The following is a 22,701-nucleotide window of genomic DNA, read 5'->3' as shown; positions in this document are numbered from 1 at the left end:
GTTTCAAGGCATTTATGTATATAAGGCTTTTACAGTCTTACTGCCTGGCACGATAAGCATTTTCCTATCACACACTGCTCCTTTGGCTGCAGTACTACTGTGACTTTGAGGATGTATTTAGGTTAGGGAAGAAACGATATTCTATGTGTGTTGAATTTGTGTCACAGGACCCAGATTCACTGACTGACTGATTGTGTACCCCACTTGTTTGTCCTCTGCTCAGTCCAGCTACATGTCTGTTTAGTGCAATTGTGTTGGACTGCTGATCTTTTTGGCGAGAATTCAAAAATTCTATAAGTTATTACAGTTCAAATACTACAATATTCCACATTTCATTAATGGCTGTATGTCAAATTATGGTTGAATTTCAACACCAGCCACCAGCTAGTTATCTTAACATAATGAAAAGTTATATTGAAAACATCGGCAAAACCACACCAGGTTTAAATTTGAGTAGCATAGCTTTGGCAGAGCTGCACTGTGTCCAGTCTTTATTTTGTTTAGATTCCTCCCAAAATTTTTTCTCTGACCACTTGCAGCTGTGCTCTGTAATGATTTGATTCCAACATGTACGTCAAGCTTGTGCAGAGTACACACATTGACTTGTATCAGAATGACCACACCTTCATGTTCACCTTCTAATTTCAGGAGTCTCATGGTTTGAGAATGTGTAGCTTCCCTGCTTAAAGTGAAACCAGCTGGAAGTGAATGATCACTGCTGTTTGAAGTATTCCATTCAACGTGGGAGCAATAAATATATATTTTTTATCTCATATTCCATAATCTTCAACAGCATGAAAACTAAAAGAAAAGGGAATACGTTTCCTGAGATACTGTCAACTTGTTGACCCGTACACGCAAAGTAGTAAGGTCTTTCACAATACATTGTTTACCAATTTTACAAATTGCTTGAAAGTTTAGAACAATAATTCAGAGACAGACCACAGGATGAGATGGGAAATAGGAGCTTAAAATATTTGTTAGTCCACACATTAGTTTAGCAGTCACCGAAACATGACAATCAATAAATAGACTCCCACTTTTGTAATTTTTCCGTCAATGAAGCGGCACAGTAATAAAACAGAATATATTGCATTCATTAAGAGTTGACATGTAATGAGGGTCCCAATCTAAGAGCAGCTCCTATAATTAGTTTGGTCTAAAAAGCTAAAGTGAAGTCTGGTCTGTTCTGTCTGTTATGCCCCAAAAAAATTCAGTTTCTGATTTTCTCTACTGGCTGAGTGAGGCCAAAAGATAGTTTACTCAAAACTGTGGAAGTGGAGTCATGCTAAGTCAGGAGTCAGGAGATCAGGTAGACGGGGGCCAGACGTTAGAGCCTGAAGGTTAAAGGTCACAAGGAGGAAATGCCAGCTATTAAATAGCCCGAGCAGGGGCAAGTTAATGACACCCAATGTCTGTTGTGGACAAAATTTATTGAATAACCTAGGTCTGAAGTTGTGGGATTTGTTATCTCATTTGGTTTCATTCTGTTTAAGTTCTCACTTTATTCTTTTCCCCCCTTATCAGAGAACTCTAGGTCATTTGTTACTTTAATGAACTGCCTAATCTTGAATCTGTCTAAACCTACTGAACTGGCTCCAACTAGGAAACCAGTAAGGATCTGTGATTTGCTAAAGAATGTTTCTCTCTCTCTCCCCGTGTGTGTGTTTCAGTTCTTTCTACTCTGGATGGCAGGTGCCTGCTTAGGCTCCTCAAAAGCTGCAGTGTCTTCCTCTGACCTTTTACTTTCTGCTCTGATGTCTGACCTTCCTCCACCTCATCCCTTGCTAGCAGTAAGACTGACCCCCGTTCCACACTGAGTAAAATTCTTTCTACCTCATCCTGCCATCTGCTTTATGGAGTATAGACACTGGTTGAAAATGTGAGGTAGGACGTGCTGCTGTCCGGGAAACAAAGGACACCGAGTAGAAGTTTTGTTTTGGAAGTTTTTGGTAACATTACTGTGCATTTTTGAAACTGTACTAAATCAAAGTCAAGACTCTCAGATTGAAGAAACAATTTGAGTTTAATTGAATGACTTTATAAATATAGCATCCTGGTTGTAATTACCTGGTTTTAAACAAGTCCTTATTTTAAAACTACCAGCAAAAACAGTTAAAATTACAATTTTGGCTTCAGTATTTTACTGTGGGGGAAGTTGAACCAAGCTGTCCTTGTCTGCAGTTAATGTTCTACACACAATAGGAGTCTAATGTTTTAGTTCATGAATCATTTTGTTGGGGATTTTGGAGGTTAATGGGGCACATTAACCATTTTTGTTTACAAAAAAGTTTTTTTTTTAAAAATGGTTAAAGTGCCCCACTTCAATAAAACCATCAAAGATGACTCCTAGCACTTCTAGTGATGTCAGCTTTAAGTCAAGATATATCGTCTGTCCTGTTTGATACAACAAAACTGCAGTCAATATTATAATACAACAGGAAATGAGCTATTCTCTTTGTGGCTGGTTTGCATTTTTTATTACAGTGGCAGTCTAAATTCACTGATATAAAACAGTTGTGGTTTCTTAGCATCAGATTCAACATACTTGATCATACTTATTTTAAAAGGACATCTGTAGCAGTTAAAGGTCTTAACTTGGTTATTCTAAGTCATTTTACTTCAGTGAGGCAAGAGCTGGAATGAATTTCCCATTAAACATCGTGCCCTCCCTTTGACACATCTTAATATCAAGGTCCTCTGATTTCAGAGTGTCACACCTATTCCTCATTATGTGTTAAATTGAACCCAGATATAAGCACTCTCTGGGAATGCCAGTAAGTCCACTCCTTTATGTCCTCTGACACTGGGTGTAGAAAGTAATTTAATATAGTGTTACATCCCCACATGAAAGCTAGGCGAAGAGGGTGGGGGACAGTAACAGTTTGATCCGGGTTGAAATGAAAAGAACGCCAGGAAGAGGTATTTAACACAAAATATATTTTTATTATAATCAATTAACTCAATATTCATATAAACAGTAACAACAAAAAGAGACAGCAATGCTGCTTTAATGATAAATCAGACAGGCCAACCCAAAGAGATGGTGACCACTTCAACAAAGAAAAATATAAGGCTTCAACAGAAAAAGACAGCAACGCCGCTATTAGCAATAACTAGGCAGGCCAAACAAAATAATGGAGGCCACAGACACTTAGGGAAAACCACTGCTCAGTTAAGAGCTACTCACAAAGAGCCACACATGGTGGGACTGGTCACACGCAGCAGGCCTTTTCCACACCTAGACCAGTATCACACACTGACCAGCACAGAGGAAAACCACCAGAAACCTCTCCCCACTGCTCCTACCACTCCACACTGTAGGCAGGCCACTCACACACCTGGCACTCAACACAGCAACACCAGAGAACACCACCCTCCCACATCCAGCCCATCCCCAGCTTATATAACCTCAGAGAGGTGATTGCTGACTGGGCCCAGGTGGTAAATGAGGCTGATGAGCAGCAGCTGTGCCCTGGGGAGAGAAAAGAGCAAGAGAGAGACAGAGGGGTGGAGCAAGAGAAGAGGCGAAGAAAAACACCACGCCCACACAAGGGCAGTATCAGGAGGCCCAGCTACACTGAGAAAAATAAAGGTGCCAACTGGAACCAAAAGTGGTTCTTTAGACTGATGCCATAGAGCACAGGTGTCAAACTCTGGCCCGCGGGCCAAATTTGGCCCGCAGCCTAATTATATTTGGCCGCGAAGCCATACCAAATTATTATTAGAGCTGGCCTACTGGTATTATACAGCTAATATATATATTGTTTAGTATTAAGCTTTGCTTGTTCCATATTCAGTTTTTCAGCAAAACTTGTTTGAGTCCATAAGAAAAGATTCATTCTTATATCTGGAGGAAGATTTTTTTTTTTTAATAAATATTAACGTTAGCCCGCGACTTTGTTCCAGTTTTGAATTTTGGCCCACTGTGTATTTGAGTTTGACACCCCTGCCATAGAGGAACCTTTTTTGGTGCCACAAAGAACCTTTCAAACAATGGTTCTTTGAAGAACCTTTCAAACAATGGTTCTTTGAAGAACCATTTCTTTCAGTGGTTCATTGAAGAACCATTAAAGGTGCCCCAAAGAACCAACAAGAAATGGTTCTTTGGGGCACCTTTAATGGTTTTTCAAGGGACCTTTTTAAAAATGGTTCTTTAAAGAACCTTTTTTGAGTGGTTCTTTAAAAAACCATTTTAAATCTTTCAAAATAAAATGCATCATAAATTGAATTTGAGCAGGGTAAAATAAATACGAGCACAGCATAGACATATATTAATGGTTTGTCATTTTGTAGTTACCAAAAGACAAAAAGGCATTTTAACCCTCAGCACAACATCACTACTAATACATGTCACATATTAGTGTTTTAAACAGTAATAATTAAATATATTTGCTATACTATAAATAAATATAAATACTATAGCTACAGATAACACAACAATACATGTATTGTTTAATTAATAAAACATCAGAAAGTGATAAAACACATTAGAAATAGCAATATGTAGCACTTACGTGGAGTTACATAAAGTACCAATGGATAATTACCAAAGTAATAAGCAATTTGGGCTAGTGTCAGAAGACTGAGAACGACTCTTAGAGCTCTGGTACACGAATGGCAGAGAAACCAGACAAACACAGTTATGTGGCTTTAAAAGTACTTTAGTGATGTTAAGCCTTGTAAAAGAAATTTGTAAACAACACAGTATTACAACAGGTTTTAACAGAATGTCAAGTATAAAAATTTCCCCCAAAGTAGCAAAAAAAAAATAGAATTAAATAAAATTGTGCACAAGTAAAAGAATTAGTCTTTTTTAAGTCCAAATGGTACCGGTGGGGCCCATAGAATTCGTCTGACAGGGAGTGTGTGTGTGATTGTCTGTCCTACCGTACTACTTGTACAGTAGAGGATTGTAGTCCATCAATGTGCAAATGATTGTGCGTGTATATGTATATCGCCTCCTAGGATCTTGGGTTGGCTCGCCATCCAGTGAACACTGGAACACTCTGGGTTCTGGAATCGCTGACCTGGTCTTTGGATTCGTCCCATATAAAAACCTGACCTATAAACAATGGCCAAATATATGTCACGTGCCCTTTAAGGATAACTCTCACAAATTAAACTAAAGTAGTGTCACAGTGCAGTAACTACTATTCAGATCAGCTATCATCAATTCAATCATCATCAGTTCAGTCATGCTGTACAACATTAAAATATCAAGTTTCAAAGGTCAAAGTATCAATATCCAAAATTTCACAGTATCAAGGTTCAATTATTTGTAACCTGCAGTAACATTAAAGATTATCTACAAGGTTTTAAACATTCAGGAATTATAGTCACCATATAATTCACTTTCATTGTAAACATTAATTACATCGATCAAAATAAACTCACTGTACATATATATCTAATCACAAATAAATAAGTATATTACCCCTTTTAAGAAATGGAATAATATGCAAATGCTTATCAGAAATTGAACAAAGTGCAAATAATCAATTTCAATAACACGTAAACACAAGGACTCAGTCCACAAATAGGAGTATTAAAATAGACGTGCTTAATCCCGCTTGTACCATAGGCCTACCAGTACAAGTGGAAATACACTAAAAATTACCTCCAAGTGTTCAATACTGAGTATTGTAAGACTGATTGACATCAAAATTTAAACAGGAAGCAGGATAAAGTCTGATTACAATTATCTCTCATAAAGTTATTTTTAGCTGCTTTAACCATTTACAGCTTTTCACATGTTAATGACTTAGTTAACGATCTAACTAGCATAACAACAGCGTTTCAGAGACATGCAACAACTGTACCCACACTCCGCACATCACGTGTCTGATTAGCCACATTTAGCTTACCGCCGTCGAGTGGATGCTCAGCATTTACATGGAGCCACAGCTCAGTAAACCCTCCGGTTTCGCTCTGCCCTTGACAACAACAAGTGCAAATACATAATTTGTGAAAAATATCAGTTTAGATGGTATTTCTTTTAACTCGTTAGAGGTTAATTTCTCCAGCTTACCGATAACAAAAGTTTTAGTCCGTCTGCTCTGTTCGGCTGTAGAAGCAAGAGACTGAAAACTTGGGAGCTGGTACTAAGGAGGGACAAGAGCTGCCTAGAGCTTCACCGATTGGCTGACATGTGAGGAGTGGAGTAAAACAATAGGCTCTCATCAGAGCTCATCAACCCTCTGAGAAACTTAACCCTTGTTTGACCAGAGCATATCATATATAATCTGCATCCCTTCTATGTTTAAATAATTATTTTGATCTCATTTCACTTTCATTAACCGGGACAGTAAGAACAGAACAATGAACATTAAATGTTTTAATTTTTCTTCTCTTTCTGTTTGAGATGATTTTAGGAACTGGGTTACAAATAGCTTCATAACAGACCAATAAATCAACACATTTTCATCAGCAGATGTTTGCATGTTCAGTAAAAACATTTCAACAAGTTTATGATTAAAATGATCAATGAACTTCAGCCTTACGCTATGTAATGGACGTTTCATGTTGTACTCATTGTCCTTTGTTAGTCCAGTTTAGGACAATGTCTCTGATGTATGTATCATATCAAATATATGTCATATCAAAACAAGCCCACACCTGCAGTTGTTTCAGTTTTTCACTGGTGTTTCCTGTCAGCTGGTCAACCTCACTCAGGCAGACATCCATATCAGCCAACCAAACGACAAGTTCCTCCCTTTGTGCTTCAAACCCCTCCCACTCTGAGACAAGGAGCTGAAAGAGAGAGAAAAGAGTCAATTATAAAGAAGAGAGAAAAGTGAAACCCTCAGAAGGTCTGACTCGCATACCTGCAGTTGACCTGTGATGGACTCCAGTTTGGCGTTCACGTCATCCCTCGTCGATGCCAACAGCCGAGTCTGCAGGGTGCCCTGAAAGAGCTGAGTTAATGTTCGACTCCTCCTGGTCAGGCTCTCCAGCTGGATGAGCAGAGGTCTCCCCTCTCGCCGCCGCCTCTGAACACAGAAACACAAATTGCATCTGAAGCAGGAGGTGCAGATTTTTTTTGCTATTCTTTTCTAAATCCAGGCTTGATCACGTGGAGGTATTTGGAAAACTTTTTTGGCCAGTGGACGACTGTTGTCTTGCAGAAAGTCAAATCAAACATATGCGATACACAATCAATTCACAAGAACACATTATAAAAAATAAATCCAGTTCTTGCCTGATTTCAAGTGAAATCTGCATCAAATCAGGGTGACAGAAGTAAAACAAGTGCACAAAGCCTCACTTTGTACAAGCCTGCTATTACAGTTCTCCTCTATGCAGACGACTTTCCTGTTTTCAAGGCACAACTTGGATCTGCTGTACGAATCTTATGGATACACACTAAATGAAACAATAGTGTGCATGACTCCAGATTCTGATCCCTCATCCTAATATGGTCCCAACATAGCAACAGCAATAAAGCAAATGTTGAGGCTTCAAAATACAAAGTCCATAAACCAATGGCTGACATGGGTTTTATCATAAGGGTGATAAATATACAGATTTCAGTCTGTCTTAGAGATTTGATGTTCATTTACCTGCAGATGCACTATACGTGCCTGCTCCATGGTTTTTCACAACATTTTGCACATCACTATTTAATACAGGAAGTAGGTGAACTAAAACAAGTCATCTTTCTTTGTGAGAGGACCATATTAATGAAACAAACCTCAATGACATCATAGGGATCCCTAAAGATGCTCCTGCTGCTTCTCTTCCTCCTCATCCTAAGCTTCCTTCTCCTTGTCCTCGCCTTCCATCCAATTGTAATTCAACCTAATTGTGTTTCTCCTCTTCCTCATTTTGTTGGAGCTGTGAACACAATGTGAATCTGGATTAATTTGTGCAAACAAGAAAAATCTACAGCTTTTTGGTCAGAGGTGCTCTTGTGTCACATTTCTATTCATTTCTATATAATTCGATTAGACAATAAAGAGTTATCTAATCTAATTATTCATTCAAAACTCTTATGCATAGCAGTATTTTATACAGCTCATACAGAATTCAAAGTACAGGTTCATGTGAGTATTTAGTGTACGGCTCAGATCTACAGAATTTCAGAGTTTCTAGAGCAGACACAGAGCTCACGCCACAACAGGCTTCAGGCGCCATTTTAGTGACTTTAACAATATATTAAATTTTAATTTCGGTCTAGCTGACATTAAGTTATGTACGCAGCACGCAATTGAACCACATATTTTAGAAGCCAAAGGTTCAAATTAGCTGGGAGCACCTTCACTTAATTATAACAGTGGTTTTGTTAGGAAAACAGTTTCTGTATACCAGATACTAAATTGCGCTGACCTCAACGGCTAACTTATCTAGCTAATCGCTACTGTTAGCACAACATTAACAGCAAGCTACAATGACGAGTAACAAAAACAAAACAGTAATAAGGTTTTAATGAAAATGTTTTACCTTTTCTAACAGTCCCAGAATCCACAGCTTCAAAGTCCAGCAGGTACTGAAGACTGTTATCCGTTTCGCTGTCACCGTCCGTGAGTTTTTTTCCCCCAAAAGGTCAAGGCCCGCCGCTCGCACACTCTGTCTGCGCATGCGCATCCCAACGACTGACCCCCTCCGTCCGCTCCCGGGAGGTTATAGTATGACGTGTTCTGACGTCACTCTCTCTGTCATTTATTTGGCTCGAAACACATATTAACAAATTGCTCAGTGATGAACAACTACTCAGATCATTTACCTAAGCTGTGCTTTGTCAAAACGAAGTGTGTGTTCATTACACTGACATTCTGTTCTGCAATTGTTATTTACTTGTATTTTATAATTTGACTTTACATACTGCTGGGTGGTTTGTAAAGTTTACAATAACTAGTATTATCATTATGCTATATTTTCAAAAATATATAATAATCTCAAAAATAATGCCTTGGAGTAGAAAATAGTAATGCTTTATTAAAATTTAAAACTAAAGTACAGTATTTGAATGTGTGTATTGTGTCTACTGTTTGTTAACTCACCATATTTATAATGTGTTTGTGGGGTTAGGGGTGTGTGTGTGGGGGGGGGGGGGTGTTAGGGTCTTTAGGCTTTGGCCCCCACCCCTGCCACCAGTATATTTTTAAGCAAATATTTCTAACTTTTATTTGAATATTCAGTTTCCTACCATCTTCTCTTAAAGGGTAATTGCCAGGTAATCCGCCCTCCCCCTTCCCACACACATGCACGCAAAGAAAACACACAGTATAATTCACAGCCTCGTTATAGTGAGTAAATATTTATGCCATTTACACCATCAAACTTAGATTGCTAAGGATGAAGAACCTTTTGTTCTTTAAAGAACCATTTGTAATAGCTGAAGAACCATCCACAAAATAAAAAGGTTCTTTGACGTATGATGGTTCTTTAAAGAACCATGAAGACATCTGAAGAACCATTTAAGAACCATAATTTTTCTGAGTGTAGGGTCGTAACACATAGTTTACTTTAGTTACGTTTTTCAAACAATTTTAAAGTTTTAACACAAATGATGAAGATGTGATTGATCACAGGGTTTTACAGAAATTTAGAATAAACATTTTAGAGATTGTAGCTGTTTTTTTATACATGATCTTCCATTTTCAGAGACTCAAAAGTAATTTGACAAATTACTCGCCTCACCTGATTGACAACTCCCCTCATTATTTAGTGATAAATAAAGTGTTAAAGTTTGAATGTATGGTAGCTGTTCACTGGAACTGTCAATATGTCCAAAGACACGCAAGTTTTGATGAAAGTGAAGAAAGTGATAGCAATCTGGTGACAGCAACAGAAATCTGGTTCCTTATGTTACATTGAAAAGAAGGAATGCACTTTGTAGCTCAGAAGCACCAGAAGGCTTAGAGGAGCACAGAAGGCAGCTAAAGTAGGTGATCACAGAATTCTGTCCACAAATTCATTCAAGTCCAGGAAAATTACTTGGGACAGTGCTTCAAAGTTCAAATAGATTGTGACCCAAAGTAACCCAAGAGTTTCTCAAAGCAAAGGAATTGTATATTCTTCAATGGCCAAGTCAGTCACCTGATCTCAGTGCAACAGAGCATAGTTTTCAGTTACTCAAGACAAAGCTGAAGGTAGAGAGACCCACAAACTAGTAGAAAGTGAAGGTGGCTGTAGTGAAAGTCTGGCAGAGATTTTCGTGGCAGCAAACCAGTGATGTCAACTGGTTCTTGACCTCAGGCAGTCACTGACAGCAAACGATTTTTATCCAAGTATTAAAAACAATCCTTGTATTTAAAGTCATGCTAGTTTGTAGGGGGTATCTCAGAGATGGAAAAATAACATTCAATATAAGACTGATGGGATGTAAATACGATGGACAATGAAGGAAGTGGAAAGCATTCCGATGTGGCACCAAGAAAACAACACAACAAGAAATGTGCATGGAATAGATGGAAAAGAAATGTAAACTCCAGCCTGTTTGTATGTTTGTTGGTTTGTAATTTTCTTTACTGTGTTTTTTTTTTTCTTTTAATGTTAACTAAAAGCAATTTTAAGAAATTTAAAGTTGGAAATAAAAAAATCATGCTAGTTTATCCACTTACTTTGAGGCTTTGTATAAAAATAGCTGACGAAGCTAATGTAATTATATTTATTACAGTTTTTCTCAGTCACTTTGGTGCGTTTCTCAGATCAGAATTGAAATTCTCATAACTATTAGTTCAACCTCCACAACACTCAGTCATTTGTGTACATCATAGTAGCAATTTCTCCTCTCTCTGAACAAACTGCAAATGATTTTGGACATGAATCAGTTGTTTCCATACATTTCCCTGCTGCTTTCTGACATTTCCATTTGCTTATGTCATGTCAGTCAAAAGTAATCATACCTATGGATGCTGAATAGTCGTTCCCAAAAAAACTAATAGTCATACATCCATTGCTTGAGTCATCACACACAAAATTGTTGAACTAGTTATCACATGCCAAATATTGGCCATCTGTCAAGCAAATCCTATACCTTTCTGTATCATTTTCCCTGGAAATGTCTCCGAAATTGAACAATTGATCTCGGGTGAATTACAGCTGTCACTCATGAGGAGGCGTGTGAAAGTTTAGTTGTAACCAATGACAAACAACTTGTTCGCTGTCAATTATGGATGAATCCTGTGAATCCCCAATTGGCAAGCATATATAAACTGCGCAGGAGCTAGTGTGTACCATTTCTACACTTCTGTGACACAAAATGGAAGGTCAGCACCGTGGAAGAGGGGTGAGGATGCGGGGAGGAAGGGGAAGGGGAAGAGGGAGAAGAGGCAGAAGAGGCAGATATAGGCGGATTCCTAATGAAATAAGGGCTACAATTGTGGACCATGTTGTCAATCACGGCCTCACCATGGAGGAGGCTGGTCGAAGGGTGCAACCCAATATTGGAAGAACTACTGTCAGTTCAATCATTCAAACATTCCGTAGGGAAAACAGGTATGCAAACAGTAATACACTGTACTGTACTGTGCCATCTCAGACACATCACATGTTACTGTACTGTATTTGCAATTTCACAAAAAGTTCACTCTGCACCACATAGGATTGTAAGACAACCTCGCGGAGGCGGAAGAGGGCCCCTTTTTACCCCACAGCAAGAAGAAGCCATTTGTGCAATGGTCATTGCAAACAATGCAATAAAGCTGAGAGAAATACAAAGCGCTGTCATAGAGAATTACACGGTATTTGGCAATATTGAATCTGTTTCAATTTCAACAATTGACAGAGTACTCAAGAAAAATGAAATCCACATGAGCAAATGGCCCTGCTAGCAGCCATGGATGCAGCATGTGACGACATCACAACAGGGTCCTGCAGAGGATGGATTCACCACTCCAGGAGACACTTTCCTCGCTGCATTGCGAGGGATAACATCTGTTGTGATGTAGATGAAAATATGTGGCCAGACAGACAGGAACGTCTGGATGTGCCAGAATGATTTACTGTACTGTTACATGTGCTGTTTATTGTTCACATTAGTGCACAGCTCTACCAAATGGGTGATTTTATGTTTACATGTATTCTACAGTGCACAAGTGACTGTAGCATATTTTTCTTTTGCACAATTCTGTAGGATTACAAACACTTCTACACAATGGAAATGTGAAACGTACGTATTCAGTGTCTCAGTTACTCCCAAGACTCCCATAACATCTACAGTGACTTTACTGCACATTTCAGATGGCTGTACAGGTAGGCCATAGTGCTGTCGTCAGCATTTTCAGGTGTCACCAATTGTTTTTGCAATGGGAAACACTGAAATTATAAACTGTCATAGTGGAAACATGACAATGCCATTTGACTATCTTGTTCATAAAGATGGTGTCAAGACTTTTCATTTTGATGGCACTGACAGTTTCATTGACATGGATACTTGCTTTTGAGGTATGGATAATCAATTCTGTGCATGTGACGTGCTTTTGCAGGCTATCCACTAGGTTTTGCAGTTTGCACTAATTGTTTTGGGAAATGCACTAACTGCTGTGCAAATGTTAATGGTGTTCTGAGAAACGCACCAAAGCGACTGAGGAAAACTGTAAACTCAGTTAAAGCTGAGAATCGTTACTTCAGTAACATCTGATGAATTGTTAAGACTGTGCTGAATCTTTTGAGGGGGAAAAGCAAGCCCAAGCTTTCACCAAAATTTTGATGGTGCCCCTTTTCCTATTGTTTACATATGTTTTGAGACCAAAGCCATGGGCACACTATTGCCTGTTACCTATGTAGGCAGATTCTCATGTGGTTTATTCCTCTGCGATATTTCAGATGACACACTTTTAAGAATGCTTCAAAACACAACTCTAGTGCTCGGTGACAAGTTTCTTCTTTATGATGATTTTTTTAGTAGAACTCCAACATACTGTCCCTTTCTGTTGGTGTATTCACTAGCACACAGATAGATAGATAGATAGATAGATAGAGAGCCTCAAATGGCTTTTACTAACCTTTCCAACTCTGTTTCTATTTCTAAACATTTTGGTTCCAAATTGGGCAGCTGGTTCATCAGTGCATCCCCTGGAATTCCTAAAAAAGAAACTTGAAAGCATATTAGCCTGATATGGCAGAGGAAGGAGTAGGATAACACAAGTAACGCACTTTAGAGGGCATCGTGTCACATTAGCATTCCAGTAAGAGCTATCTGATTGAATTACAGTCAGACTGTTTTGTTTTTTTCTGCAGGAAGACCCTGTGCTGTGAAGGAGAAAAAAAAGAGGAAGAGGGTGTGTGAGAACAAATCTAACAGCAATGCATTATCAAGCCAGTGAGGATCCCGTAGGATAGACAGATGCTCTCCTGTCAGACAGACAGACAACAGGATCTCCGGTTCTTTCCTCAGATATTAATGGTACACATCAGAGTAACTTTGTGCTGAACATTGGGGGGGGGGTGTCAAGATGTCTGTCCAAAGAACTCTGGGTTAAATTCCCAGATGATTAAACATTCAACTATTTTGCTGGCAATAACAGAAATGAGTAAAGAAAATCAACAGAATATTTATGAAAGATAATTCATAATTTTATTGGAGGGGTTATATTGGTTGGGTCTGATTATTGGGGGGGTCGTAACCCCCTAACCCCACTGGAAATTATGCCCCTGATGGTACAGTTACCGTGGTTTACCCTGTGCCTGTCTGTTTTCATCAGACACGGCCACACTGACGCTACAGAAAATTGCGTTCTAATACAGTTGCTCCAAGATCTTAAACAATGCTACTGTAGCATGCGAAATTAAACCAGTCTCCTTTTTTTACTTTAGCTAAAAGGGATTTCATTCTTAAAAGTGTTAGAAGTATAGCTTTATGAATGAGAAAGTCGATGGCTAAAATTTGTTAATCATACTTGCCCTGTCTTTTTGTTTAACACTACGTTTGTTGAAATTTGTGGTTTTAAGTAGAATATCTTCCCACTATGTACCATATTAGTATCAGTTACTTTTCATTTAGTGGCAAAATTTTGATTTATTACTTAATCATCACTAATTAAAGGGTGAATACAGTGATTACAATTTTTGTGACCGTCATTGTTAGCAGCTTTTAGCCTGTGGTTGACTGAATTTTTCTGTTGTACATTATTTTCTTATTGTTTGAGAAATCTGAATTTAAAAAAGAAATTGCCTATTTATCTCAGTTAACTATCTGTTTCAAGTACAGCTCCAGGTCACAGTCCATGACAAACCAGACAGCTTTGAAAATGTGAAGGTACACTTGTATTCATATGTGCCCAAAATAGCTTCAATGCCATCTGATGTGCCATCAGATTTCTTTGAATTGTACTCAGAGACCAAGGCATTCCTACAACCTGTTTGTGGTTTGTGGTGGCGTATACTTTGCCTCCAACAAATGGCCTTGCTGCCTGCTGGTTCCAATCCAGTGCTCTTTTGATATAGCCAAATTTCACTCAGAAGGAATGTTTTTGTTTTCGAGTGCCTCTTTAGCTTTCTTGGCACCGTGTTAGCATTGGTCAACAGCTGGTACACTAGAGCTGGAGGCTGTTAACAGACCAGCTGAAGCCATAATATGAGTATTTTTTTCTACAATATTTATTGTTGTCATTGTTGTTGGTTTATTAAAATAATCAAATCCCTGTTGTTATTAAATGTGCTTTATAAATAAATAAATGAAATGAAATTACAGCATTTACATTTATGTTAGACTACTTTTAACTAAGTGTTTTAGCCTACTGGTTCATGACATGTGTATTAATTTAACTCTATTGGAAGTGAAAACTTCCTTTTATATTTATTTAATGAAGGTAACGGTGGTCCCCGTGGTAATCGGAGCACTAGGTGCGGTGACTCCCAAGCTAGGCGAGTGGCTCCAGCAGATCCCGGGAATAACATCGGAGATCTCTGTCCAGAAGAGCGCAGTCCTGGGAACAGCTAAGATACTGCGCAGGACCCTCAAGCTCCCAGGCCTCTGGTAGAGGACCCGAGCTTGAAGGATAAACCGCCTGCAGGGGCGTGCTGGGTGTTGTTGTATATAAAAAAAAAAAAACACACATATATATATATATATATATATATATATATATATATATATATATATATATATATATATATATATATATATATATATATATATATATATATATATATATATATATATATATATATATATATAAGCTCTGACTTGTATTATGTGTATGAGTCTGTGGTCTGGGAGAGTCCTGTAACTCTCTGTCTGCAAAATACAGTCAATAATGTTGGGCAATGAATTATATAGTTACTTCTTGAAAAAAATAACTTAGTTTTGCAAACAACAAAGTTTTTTGCTGTTCACCTAAAAATGCAGCCAAGGAATTTTTTTTAAAATAAACATTTCAAAGTATTTACAGAACAATCAGGTGTTCTGCATCAAATCTGATGCCACACAAATTATTTGGGTCACTCCAAGAAATAATTTCTGTCCACTATGAGATAAAGGAGAACAACAGCCTGATACCTGCAGGCCCGAGATGTATCACTCCTGGCAGAGAGTGCTTTCAAGCACTTTCCTTATAAAACTCAGTTTTTACCGTTGCTTCCCACAGTAAACATAAACAATGATAATATTCAGGGGGAAAAAAAACATTGCATATATTTTTATCATAACTCTGGTTTTACGTGGCCTCAACACAATTTAAAAACTGCTATAAAGTCCACACTTTTTCTGTCAATTGTTCCGTCTGTCCTGCTCACATCTCCAATGGTTGTACACGTTGTCATTAACGTGGCTTCACTCCACATCAGCCACGCCGCTTTGTTAGCTAAAACACTGGTGTCGGCACATAAGGACGCTGTCATAGCCTGTCAACAACGTTGATTAGCTGCGTATATACTGTAGACACTCACTGTCACCTCTCTCCTGACCTCCTTTGACAGTGATTTTAACCACAATTTTGAGTCCTTGATTTATCACTTCCTAGGACCTGTTCCCACTGATTATCAATTTCCAGTACTTATGTATTTTGGCATAGCATACCAGCCTTTTCTTCCTGTTTTCCTTGCTTAAGAATGGTTTCTTGACTGCTGCTTGAGTTTGAGTTTTAAATACTGTTAAATTCAGTTGTTTTCCACCTTTCCTTCTGTACTTCCTTTGTGGAAAGCATTAAATACCCATAATTTACCATAATTTCTATGAAATGCTGAAATCTCATTGTTGGTTCAAAGAGTTGCTTTGTTCAGGAGATGTTTTCAAAGGAACTTGAGCTTGTTTTGGACAAAGTGACAGAACTAGTGACAAGACTTTTTTTTTGACACGTACTCAGTATAATCAGAAGTTATTTTCCAAAGCTACATATGAAAGCATTTCAGCAGAGAGGTCACATCTCATGTCATCCTGCTTGTAAATGGCTCATGTTCCATATTATACTAGAAAGAAAATGGAAGGCACTGTGAATGACAAAATAGAATTAGCTTGGGGTCAACCAAAGTAATGGAGTCAGTTAGGGGGTTAATACATAATTCATGTGACTTCTTCACTCATCCTGACCTTTTTTGGGCAGCAACTCTTCCCGCTGAGGATTGTTACCATGGCACTGGTTGCCCGAGGAAGTTGTCAACAAAGAGGCTTTTTGTCTCTTGTGTTTTTTTCTGAAGGATAGGAAATGTAATTGTTTGACAAAAATAGCCTAACTTTACTCCTCCCTGAATGACTGGTGACAGCAACCTTTTGCTATGTAAGCACACATACAGAGTTTAACAAATTTAAGCAACCACCACCTTGTCCAATATTTATGCCACAGCTGCTGTAAATTAACAGTATTGGAAATTTAAAAAAATATTTTATGTTTCTGTTATACCTCTAGATCCATCTTGCATCTGGATACAATGTGTAACATATTAGATCAGGTGTGTCATCTTGATTATGAGATCTATGACTTGAATATTAGACTTCCCAGAGCTTTTCCTTTAAAAAAAAAAAATTTAAAGAAGCTTCTAACTAGCAAATGCACATTATCTATGTTTTATCAATAATACGGCAGATGGGACCAAAATCTCTATTTGAAATGAGCACATCTTTACCAGTGTTACAGAATTATACTCCAGAGGAATATGTGTAGCAATTGGGTGTAGTGATCATAAATGGTGATCAAAAACTGAAGTACCCAGAACGGGATCAAATAAAAGATGTTTTAGAGATTCAATTAAACATAAATTTGTAGACAGCATTCAGAGAGTTTCCTGGTTAGATGTTTTATTAGAAATGGAAAATGTTAGTGAAATTATTTTGCTGTTTTTGGTGAAATATCATACACCATGAATGCCAGAAAGTCGGAAATATTAGCCATATATATGGCTAATATTTCTACATATTCAGATGATGCAACAGTATACATGTGAAGTCTATTTGAAATTATTGGACCATGCATGGCCCTCAGACTAAGTTGGAGTGCATTTATCAAGAGAAGAGGTGCTTTATTACAATTTTCTTTTCACATAAAGCGGAAATCTGTGTGTAACAGCTTACATGTATGATGTAGTAGAACACAAAACATTATTTACTGTTAGATCCCAAGCCAGCTGTGTGTCAATAAAGATACTGTTATTGTGCCACATTTGTAAATATGCATATTGCTCTGGGTTTTCTGCCGTGTGTGAAACTGTAATGAAGTTATGCACTAGGGCTGCTGAAAACCTTGCCATGAGTTATTTTCTAAAGAAATGACAGGCACATCGTTTCTTGGCTTTGTAAGTGATGGAGGAGCTGCTGTGATTGGCCAGTAGAGAGGAGCTGCTGCAGTTGTGGGTGAAAAGATAAACCGTCATTCACTGCATCATTAAGAGAACATGCTTCTGTGATGTTGTAAAACATGTTAGAGACCAGAGATATTTTCACAATGACTCGCAAATTCCAAAAGTCTGCTGTTGATCTCAGGAAGTGGGTGTCTCCTATAGAGATTTACAACTGTGTGAGGAAGAAGAAGGAAATGACGCACTGAAGGAAAGCAGAAAAAAGTCCCCTATCAAAGCAGACCATTTCTACAGAGTGTAATAGTAATATTAATCACATTATCAGTATTATTTCAGGACTTGACTGCAAACACTGAATGAGGACTGAGTAAAGAACAATAGGACAGAGTCAGAGTGTTGGCACTGTGCTCACAGCTTTGAGACATCCAGCCAGTTGTGCACTCCTTCTGATAACATCTCCCCCGCTTAGTCCAAATAGAAAAAGAAAAATGATGAAAAATATTATTGCTTTAATACCCACAATTATTTTGTACAGAAATGCACATAACAGCATAGAGGGATATGATTATTCTAGCCCCAAACTAGTAACCCGGGAAACCCAAAAAATTTAATTTGGTGTAAGAAAAGGAAAAATAGTTTTTCAAATGTATGTATTTGCTATGACTTTCGTAACTGCAGGTAGAAATTGTTAACATGAATTGATATCGCAATAAATGTATAATTTTCACAATGCTCACCCTGATATGGGGAATAATTTGTGTTGTAAGGAGCTGTTTTGTTTGTTTTACATATGTTTTTGGTATGGTGTTGTATGCCTATGTGTAGCTTGTTGTAGTTTCTTTTTTGATGATGTGCAGTTACAGTTAATGGGGATCAATGGCCCCTTTAATTAAAAACTCTTTACATATAGATTGAGGCGTACTGCCCCCTGTTGGCTTAAACTAAATATACAAGTTAAAAAAAATCTGACTTTTTTCATTGTTTATAGAATGGAAGTGTAGGAAGAGTAAGGAGGGACAAACAAAACCTCTTTGTTACTGTGTATGTTTTGAATTAGTTTGAGGTTTTCGCTTTCTTTTCTTAAACAGTCTTTTGTATAGACATTGACATTACAGTTTTTCTCTGATGTTTGCATATTAGTGGCTAGTGTTCGTCTGTGGTATGTCTCCACTGTTGCTTAAAAAGAGAAGGTAAACTGCACACTTAGAAATTTTTATTGTCTTACGATTCACATAAAATGGCGTTAACGTCATGGCCTTCCTGTATGTTGCCTTCCTGTCATCTTGAACTAATCAATCCATGCTTCTCTGAATTAAACAAGGAATTGTCTCTGACAACTCAGATCAGCAGTTTCTGAAATACTCAGACTGGCCTGTCTGGCACCATCACATTCAGAGTCACTTAAATCACCCCTCGTCTATATTCTGATTCTCAGTTCACACTGAGTGCCTCCCACGTGGTTGGCCGAGTTAGATATTTACATTAAGGAGCAGTTGAAAAGGAGTACCTAATGAAGTGGCCAGTGTTTATATGTTTTTCCTGCTTTAAGTAAAAATGTATGCTGGGAAATGCCTATTGTTGTGCAGACATCCAGGGCTCTAGGAACCAGTCCAAAGTGCTCTATACAACATGCCTCAATCATACGATCACATTCATACAAGATTCAAACATTCACACACATTCCTTCAGAGAGCAACTTGGGGTCAGTACCTTTCCACAGGATATTTGGCATGTGTACTGTAACAGCCAGGGATCGAACCACCAATCTGAGTAGTAGATGATCTGCTCTATCTCCTGAGCTTGAGCTAGGTAGATTAATAGTTTTTGGGTTGTGTGGGGTTTTTTTGTTTTGTTTTTTTAGAAGTAAGATACAACATATAATTATGTGTAAAAACCATGGCAAATAGTTGATATGAAAGTTATAGTACTAATTTACAGTTAAAGTGCAACTCTGTTATGTAGAGTGAATGCAGCATTTTCTCCACACAAATATCGCATTAAGAACACCCCGCTGTCACTGATTCAAAAGCAAAACAAACAAACCAAACTGGCAGCTTAAGCTGTCTCCTGTGTATCTCACCTAAATTTGAAATGAAACATAAAAGCTGTTGCATATTGAAGACATTTTTTTGAGACACCCGCAGCATTTTCAGAAGATTTTAATATTGCAATTTGCATTTCAAAGACACTGAGAGTCAAAAAAGGGATAGGCAAAGGCAGAGCTGTAGGTTAAACAGCCTCTCCTCGAGTTTCTCAAAAAGGGTGCACGGACAGAAAAGGAGCCATGGGAAAAATAGACTTGGGTTGTTTCTTGTGCTTAACCTCACATCTCCCACAGACATATACATTTAGCGCACGAAAATATGACCAATCACTTGACAGGTTCTTGCTGTTCAGCGAATTTCACAATGTTAGCACTTTGTCATGTCAGCCTATATTTACATACAGCATCAACAAAATTGCTAATGGAGTACCAGATGGATTTACCTCAGAAAAATGCACAGAAAAGCTCAAACATTCAGATACTTTCAAAAGACTCAAACTCCACTGGACAGTTTTTATTTAAAACATTCTGCTTCCTCATTTTTACCACTGTGCCAAAACAAACCAATGGAATCTAAAAGATGTCAAAGAAGTAGACGTAGATATAATGGGCTGTTTTTGTTTCTCTGGCATTAGACAGGCACTGAAGCACCACATTGGTATATTGTGGTTTTTGCCATTACAGGACTGAGGATTAATGATGAACTTCTATTACTTCCCTGTATAGTGACTGTGCATCGTAAAATTATACTGCAATTACTACATTTGGAGACCACACTTCCTGTCTTTAAAAAGTACATATGGCACTAATTTGTGTAAAACTCTAGTCTAAAATACAAATAAAGCAGTAAACATGCTCTTCAGTATTACAGGTTCTTGGTAAAAGGCTTAGTTGTGTGCTTGTTAATGTGCAGCCACTTTAGCAAAATGCTTTTTGCTGTCTACAGACAAAAGGCAGACTCTAGTTATGTTACATCCATGTTCACTGCAGTTACACGACCTTTTGAGGTACAAAACGTTAAAGTTTAAGAATCTTTTGCGATTCTGCTACGTCTGTTGAACTTCTGCCTCAGTCCATATTTTAAAAAAACAAACTAAAACCTATGTATCGTCACCTCAGCCTTTGGTGCGTAACTTTATGCCCTCTGCATTATGGTTGATGTGATTCATTCATTCATTTTCAGACACCGTTTCCATTGGAAAAAGCATCACAATCGTGATGGCCATGTAGCTCGAGGAGAATGAAAAACAGTTTCAGTATCACCTCTAATCTCAGAAGTCATCAAAATGAAAGAATGTATGTGTACAATTAACTACAACATAAAACAAATATTAACATTCCTGCCATCTTCTCCAAATAAAAGAAAGGAATGTCATTGTCAATACATAAATACATTTACAATAACTACAGCTTTTAAAAATATTATGTGGTCAATCCAAAATAACACAAACATTTAAAGTACAATATTATACAACAAAACTAAAATCGGACTCTGAAACAACACTTCATGATGAAGAAATGATCATACATGTTGTGAAATATACATTATTAATCTAGCTTTTTCATTTACAATTCTCATCGACTGACATACCATATATTACAGCGAGAAAGGAGCTGGAGTTAATGGTAGGACAAGTGCATAGCAAAATAGTAGATTATTTTAACCAAGTTAAGGAAACGCATAAAACTGACAAACTGGCTTTAGAAAACAACATTTAAAAACCGTGTTTAAGGCAAATCTCATCATTTAAAATTGGCATAGTCTGAGAAAATGTCAACAAAGTCTTGTACCACCCTGTAGCAGAAGTCATATTGTTCCTGTGGGACGGAAAGAAAACAAAAAAGATGGTTAAAGATGGACACATAATTGCCTACAAAATCAGCGACACTCGAGCTAAAGCGAGACATTTTTCTAGTGCTTTTAAATACTTGGGAACCACTCACCACTGTTTGGACCATGTGAGGCCTCTGCATGCGTAAACTCTTCACAGTTTGAAACACGTCCAGCAGGCCTTCTGCCTTGACTCGCTCCAAGATATTGCTCAGTGCAATGAACGTACCTGTTCGCCCTGCACCAGCACTGCAGGACACACAAAGCACGAACAGTGTTTGCAATGCAAAAATCCTTCTATATTTTATATTGTCAGATAAAAAAGAAGACAACAAATGTGACAAGGTAAGTGTATATAATATTTATATGAATAGAGTTCTATGTGTTGTACCTGCAGTGTACAACAATGGGGTGGTTCCCAGACTGCTGCTGCTGTTTCTGCACTGCGGCGATAATGTCGATCATGCCTTTCCCCTCGGCCGGGATTCCGATCTCTGGCCAGCCGTGGAAGTGGAAGTGCCTGATCATCCTTGTCTGCTTCTCCTTTGAGAGGAAACCCACAGGCGGTTGAGAGATCATAATATCGTTCAAATATGATTTATTAGCAGCATATGAAAGCGTAATGGCAAGTGTGACGTCAGTACAGGTGAAACGTGCAGCAGACGAGTGGTGGACATATGGGTGAGGCCCAGGGAGGCAGGAATGTACTACAAAGCCTCTGGGAGGTGAGGCGGGTCGAATTAAATAAAATATATGAGATGGGAGGCTCCCGCTTGATAACCCTAAACACTTCCTATCCTTATTTTTCCCTCTGGCAGCCCAGAGAGCTCGATATACTCACTTAGAGATTTGTTGCTGTTAGCCAATTGTATTAGAGCCTGTCTAGCTTTACAAAGATAAAAATACTTTCAACTTTCTAAAAAAAATCCTACTCATCTTTTAACTAACACTCTACTAAGCAACTAATCTGTCATTTCACTTGTTGATATCTTTATACCATTTTCACTCACATCTGTAGTTTAAATGATTTGAAAATCATTGCAATACAGCAATTTAAAAAATATATAGTACACCTTTATTCAGTTGTAAGGTTTTATGTATCAGGACATAATAGAAAAAAAAAAACCTTGTCCGTAAGAGGTTTGAAAAT

General features: G+C 38.0%; 2 protein-coding genes and 1 long non-coding RNA gene across 9 annotated transcripts in view; all 3 read right to left on the bottom strand.

Annotated features, from left to right (window-relative positions):
• Positions 1-4,506: 4,506 nt before the first annotated feature.
• Positions 4,507-6,380, bottom strand: LOC147323545 (uncharacterized). Of its 2 annotated transcripts, none has more exons than XR_015130752.1 (3): positions 6,032-6,380; positions 5,868-5,936; positions 4,507-5,065 (listed from the first exon to the last, which is right to left on the bottom strand). It is a non-coding gene; the product is annotated as an uncharacterized LOC147323545 (long non-coding RNA). The 2 variants fall into 2 exon arrangements; XR_015130751.1 differs by having other exon boundaries at positions 4,508-5,065; positions 5,868-5,931.
• A 21-nt stretch (positions 6,381-6,401) lies between these two features.
• On the bottom strand, positions 6,402-8,563 carry LOC147323544 (uncharacterized). The gene is made up of 4 exons (XM_086303961.1): positions 8,443-8,563; positions 7,694-7,836; positions 6,828-6,992; positions 6,402-6,753 (listed from the first exon to the last, which is right to left on the bottom strand). The coding sequence occupies exons 2-4, from the start codon at positions 7,748-7,750 to the stop codon at positions 6,586-6,588; spliced, it is 390 nt and encodes a 129-aa protein (XP_086160087.1). The 5' UTR covers positions 7,751-7,836; positions 8,443-8,563; the 3' UTR covers positions 6,402-6,585.
• An 11,667-nt stretch (positions 8,564-20,230) lies between these two features.
• ptprea (protein tyrosine phosphatase receptor type Ea) overlaps positions 20,231-22,701 on the bottom strand; it is a 59,010-nt gene continuing 56,539 nt past the window's right edge. For all 6 annotated transcript variants that reach the window (XM_086303955.1, XM_086303957.1, XM_086303958.1 and 3 more), the window contains 3 exons: positions 21,943-22,094; positions 21,665-21,800; positions 20,231-21,538 (listed from right to left, as the gene is read on the bottom strand). In XM_086303955.1, the coding sequence (XP_086160081.1) occupies positions 21,464-21,538; positions 21,665-21,800; positions 21,943-22,094 (363 nt within the window). In that variant the 3' untranslated portion in view covers positions 20,231-21,463. The remainder of the gene's footprint in view (positions 21,539-21,664; positions 21,801-21,942; positions 22,095-22,701) is intronic.

The sequence above is a fragment of the Aulonocara sp. 'chitande type north' Nkhata Bay genome, linkage group LG8 (assembly GCF_057382095.1).
Source record: "Aulonocara sp. 'chitande type north' Nkhata Bay isolate Kocher_YH1m ecotype deep benthic linkage group LG8, A_spYH_male_GT1.1, whole genome shotgun sequence".
In the NCBI taxonomy this organism is placed as follows: domain Eukaryota; kingdom Metazoa; phylum Chordata; class Actinopteri; order Cichliformes; family Cichlidae; genus Aulonocara; species Aulonocara sp. 'chitande type north' Nkhata Bay.
Note: the sequence above shows the minus strand (reverse complement) of the source record. Positions and strands in the feature narration are given on the sequence as shown.

Excerpts from the sequence above, each read along its gene's own strand:
- LOC147323544 (XM_086303961.1), bottom strand. The coding sequence starts at position 7,750 with ATGAGGAGGAAGAGAAGCAGCAGGAGCATCTTTAGGGATCCCTATGAT. Across the intron at positions 6,993-7,693 it reads ATCCCTATGATGTCATTGAG|AGGCGGCGGCGAGAGGGGAG; the intron begins GTTTGTTTCATT and ends TTCTGTGTTCAG. Across the intron at positions 6,754-6,827 it reads CCATCACAGGTCAACTGCAG|CTCCTTGTCTCAGAGTGGGA; the intron begins GTATGCGAGTCA and ends TCTCTCTTTCAG.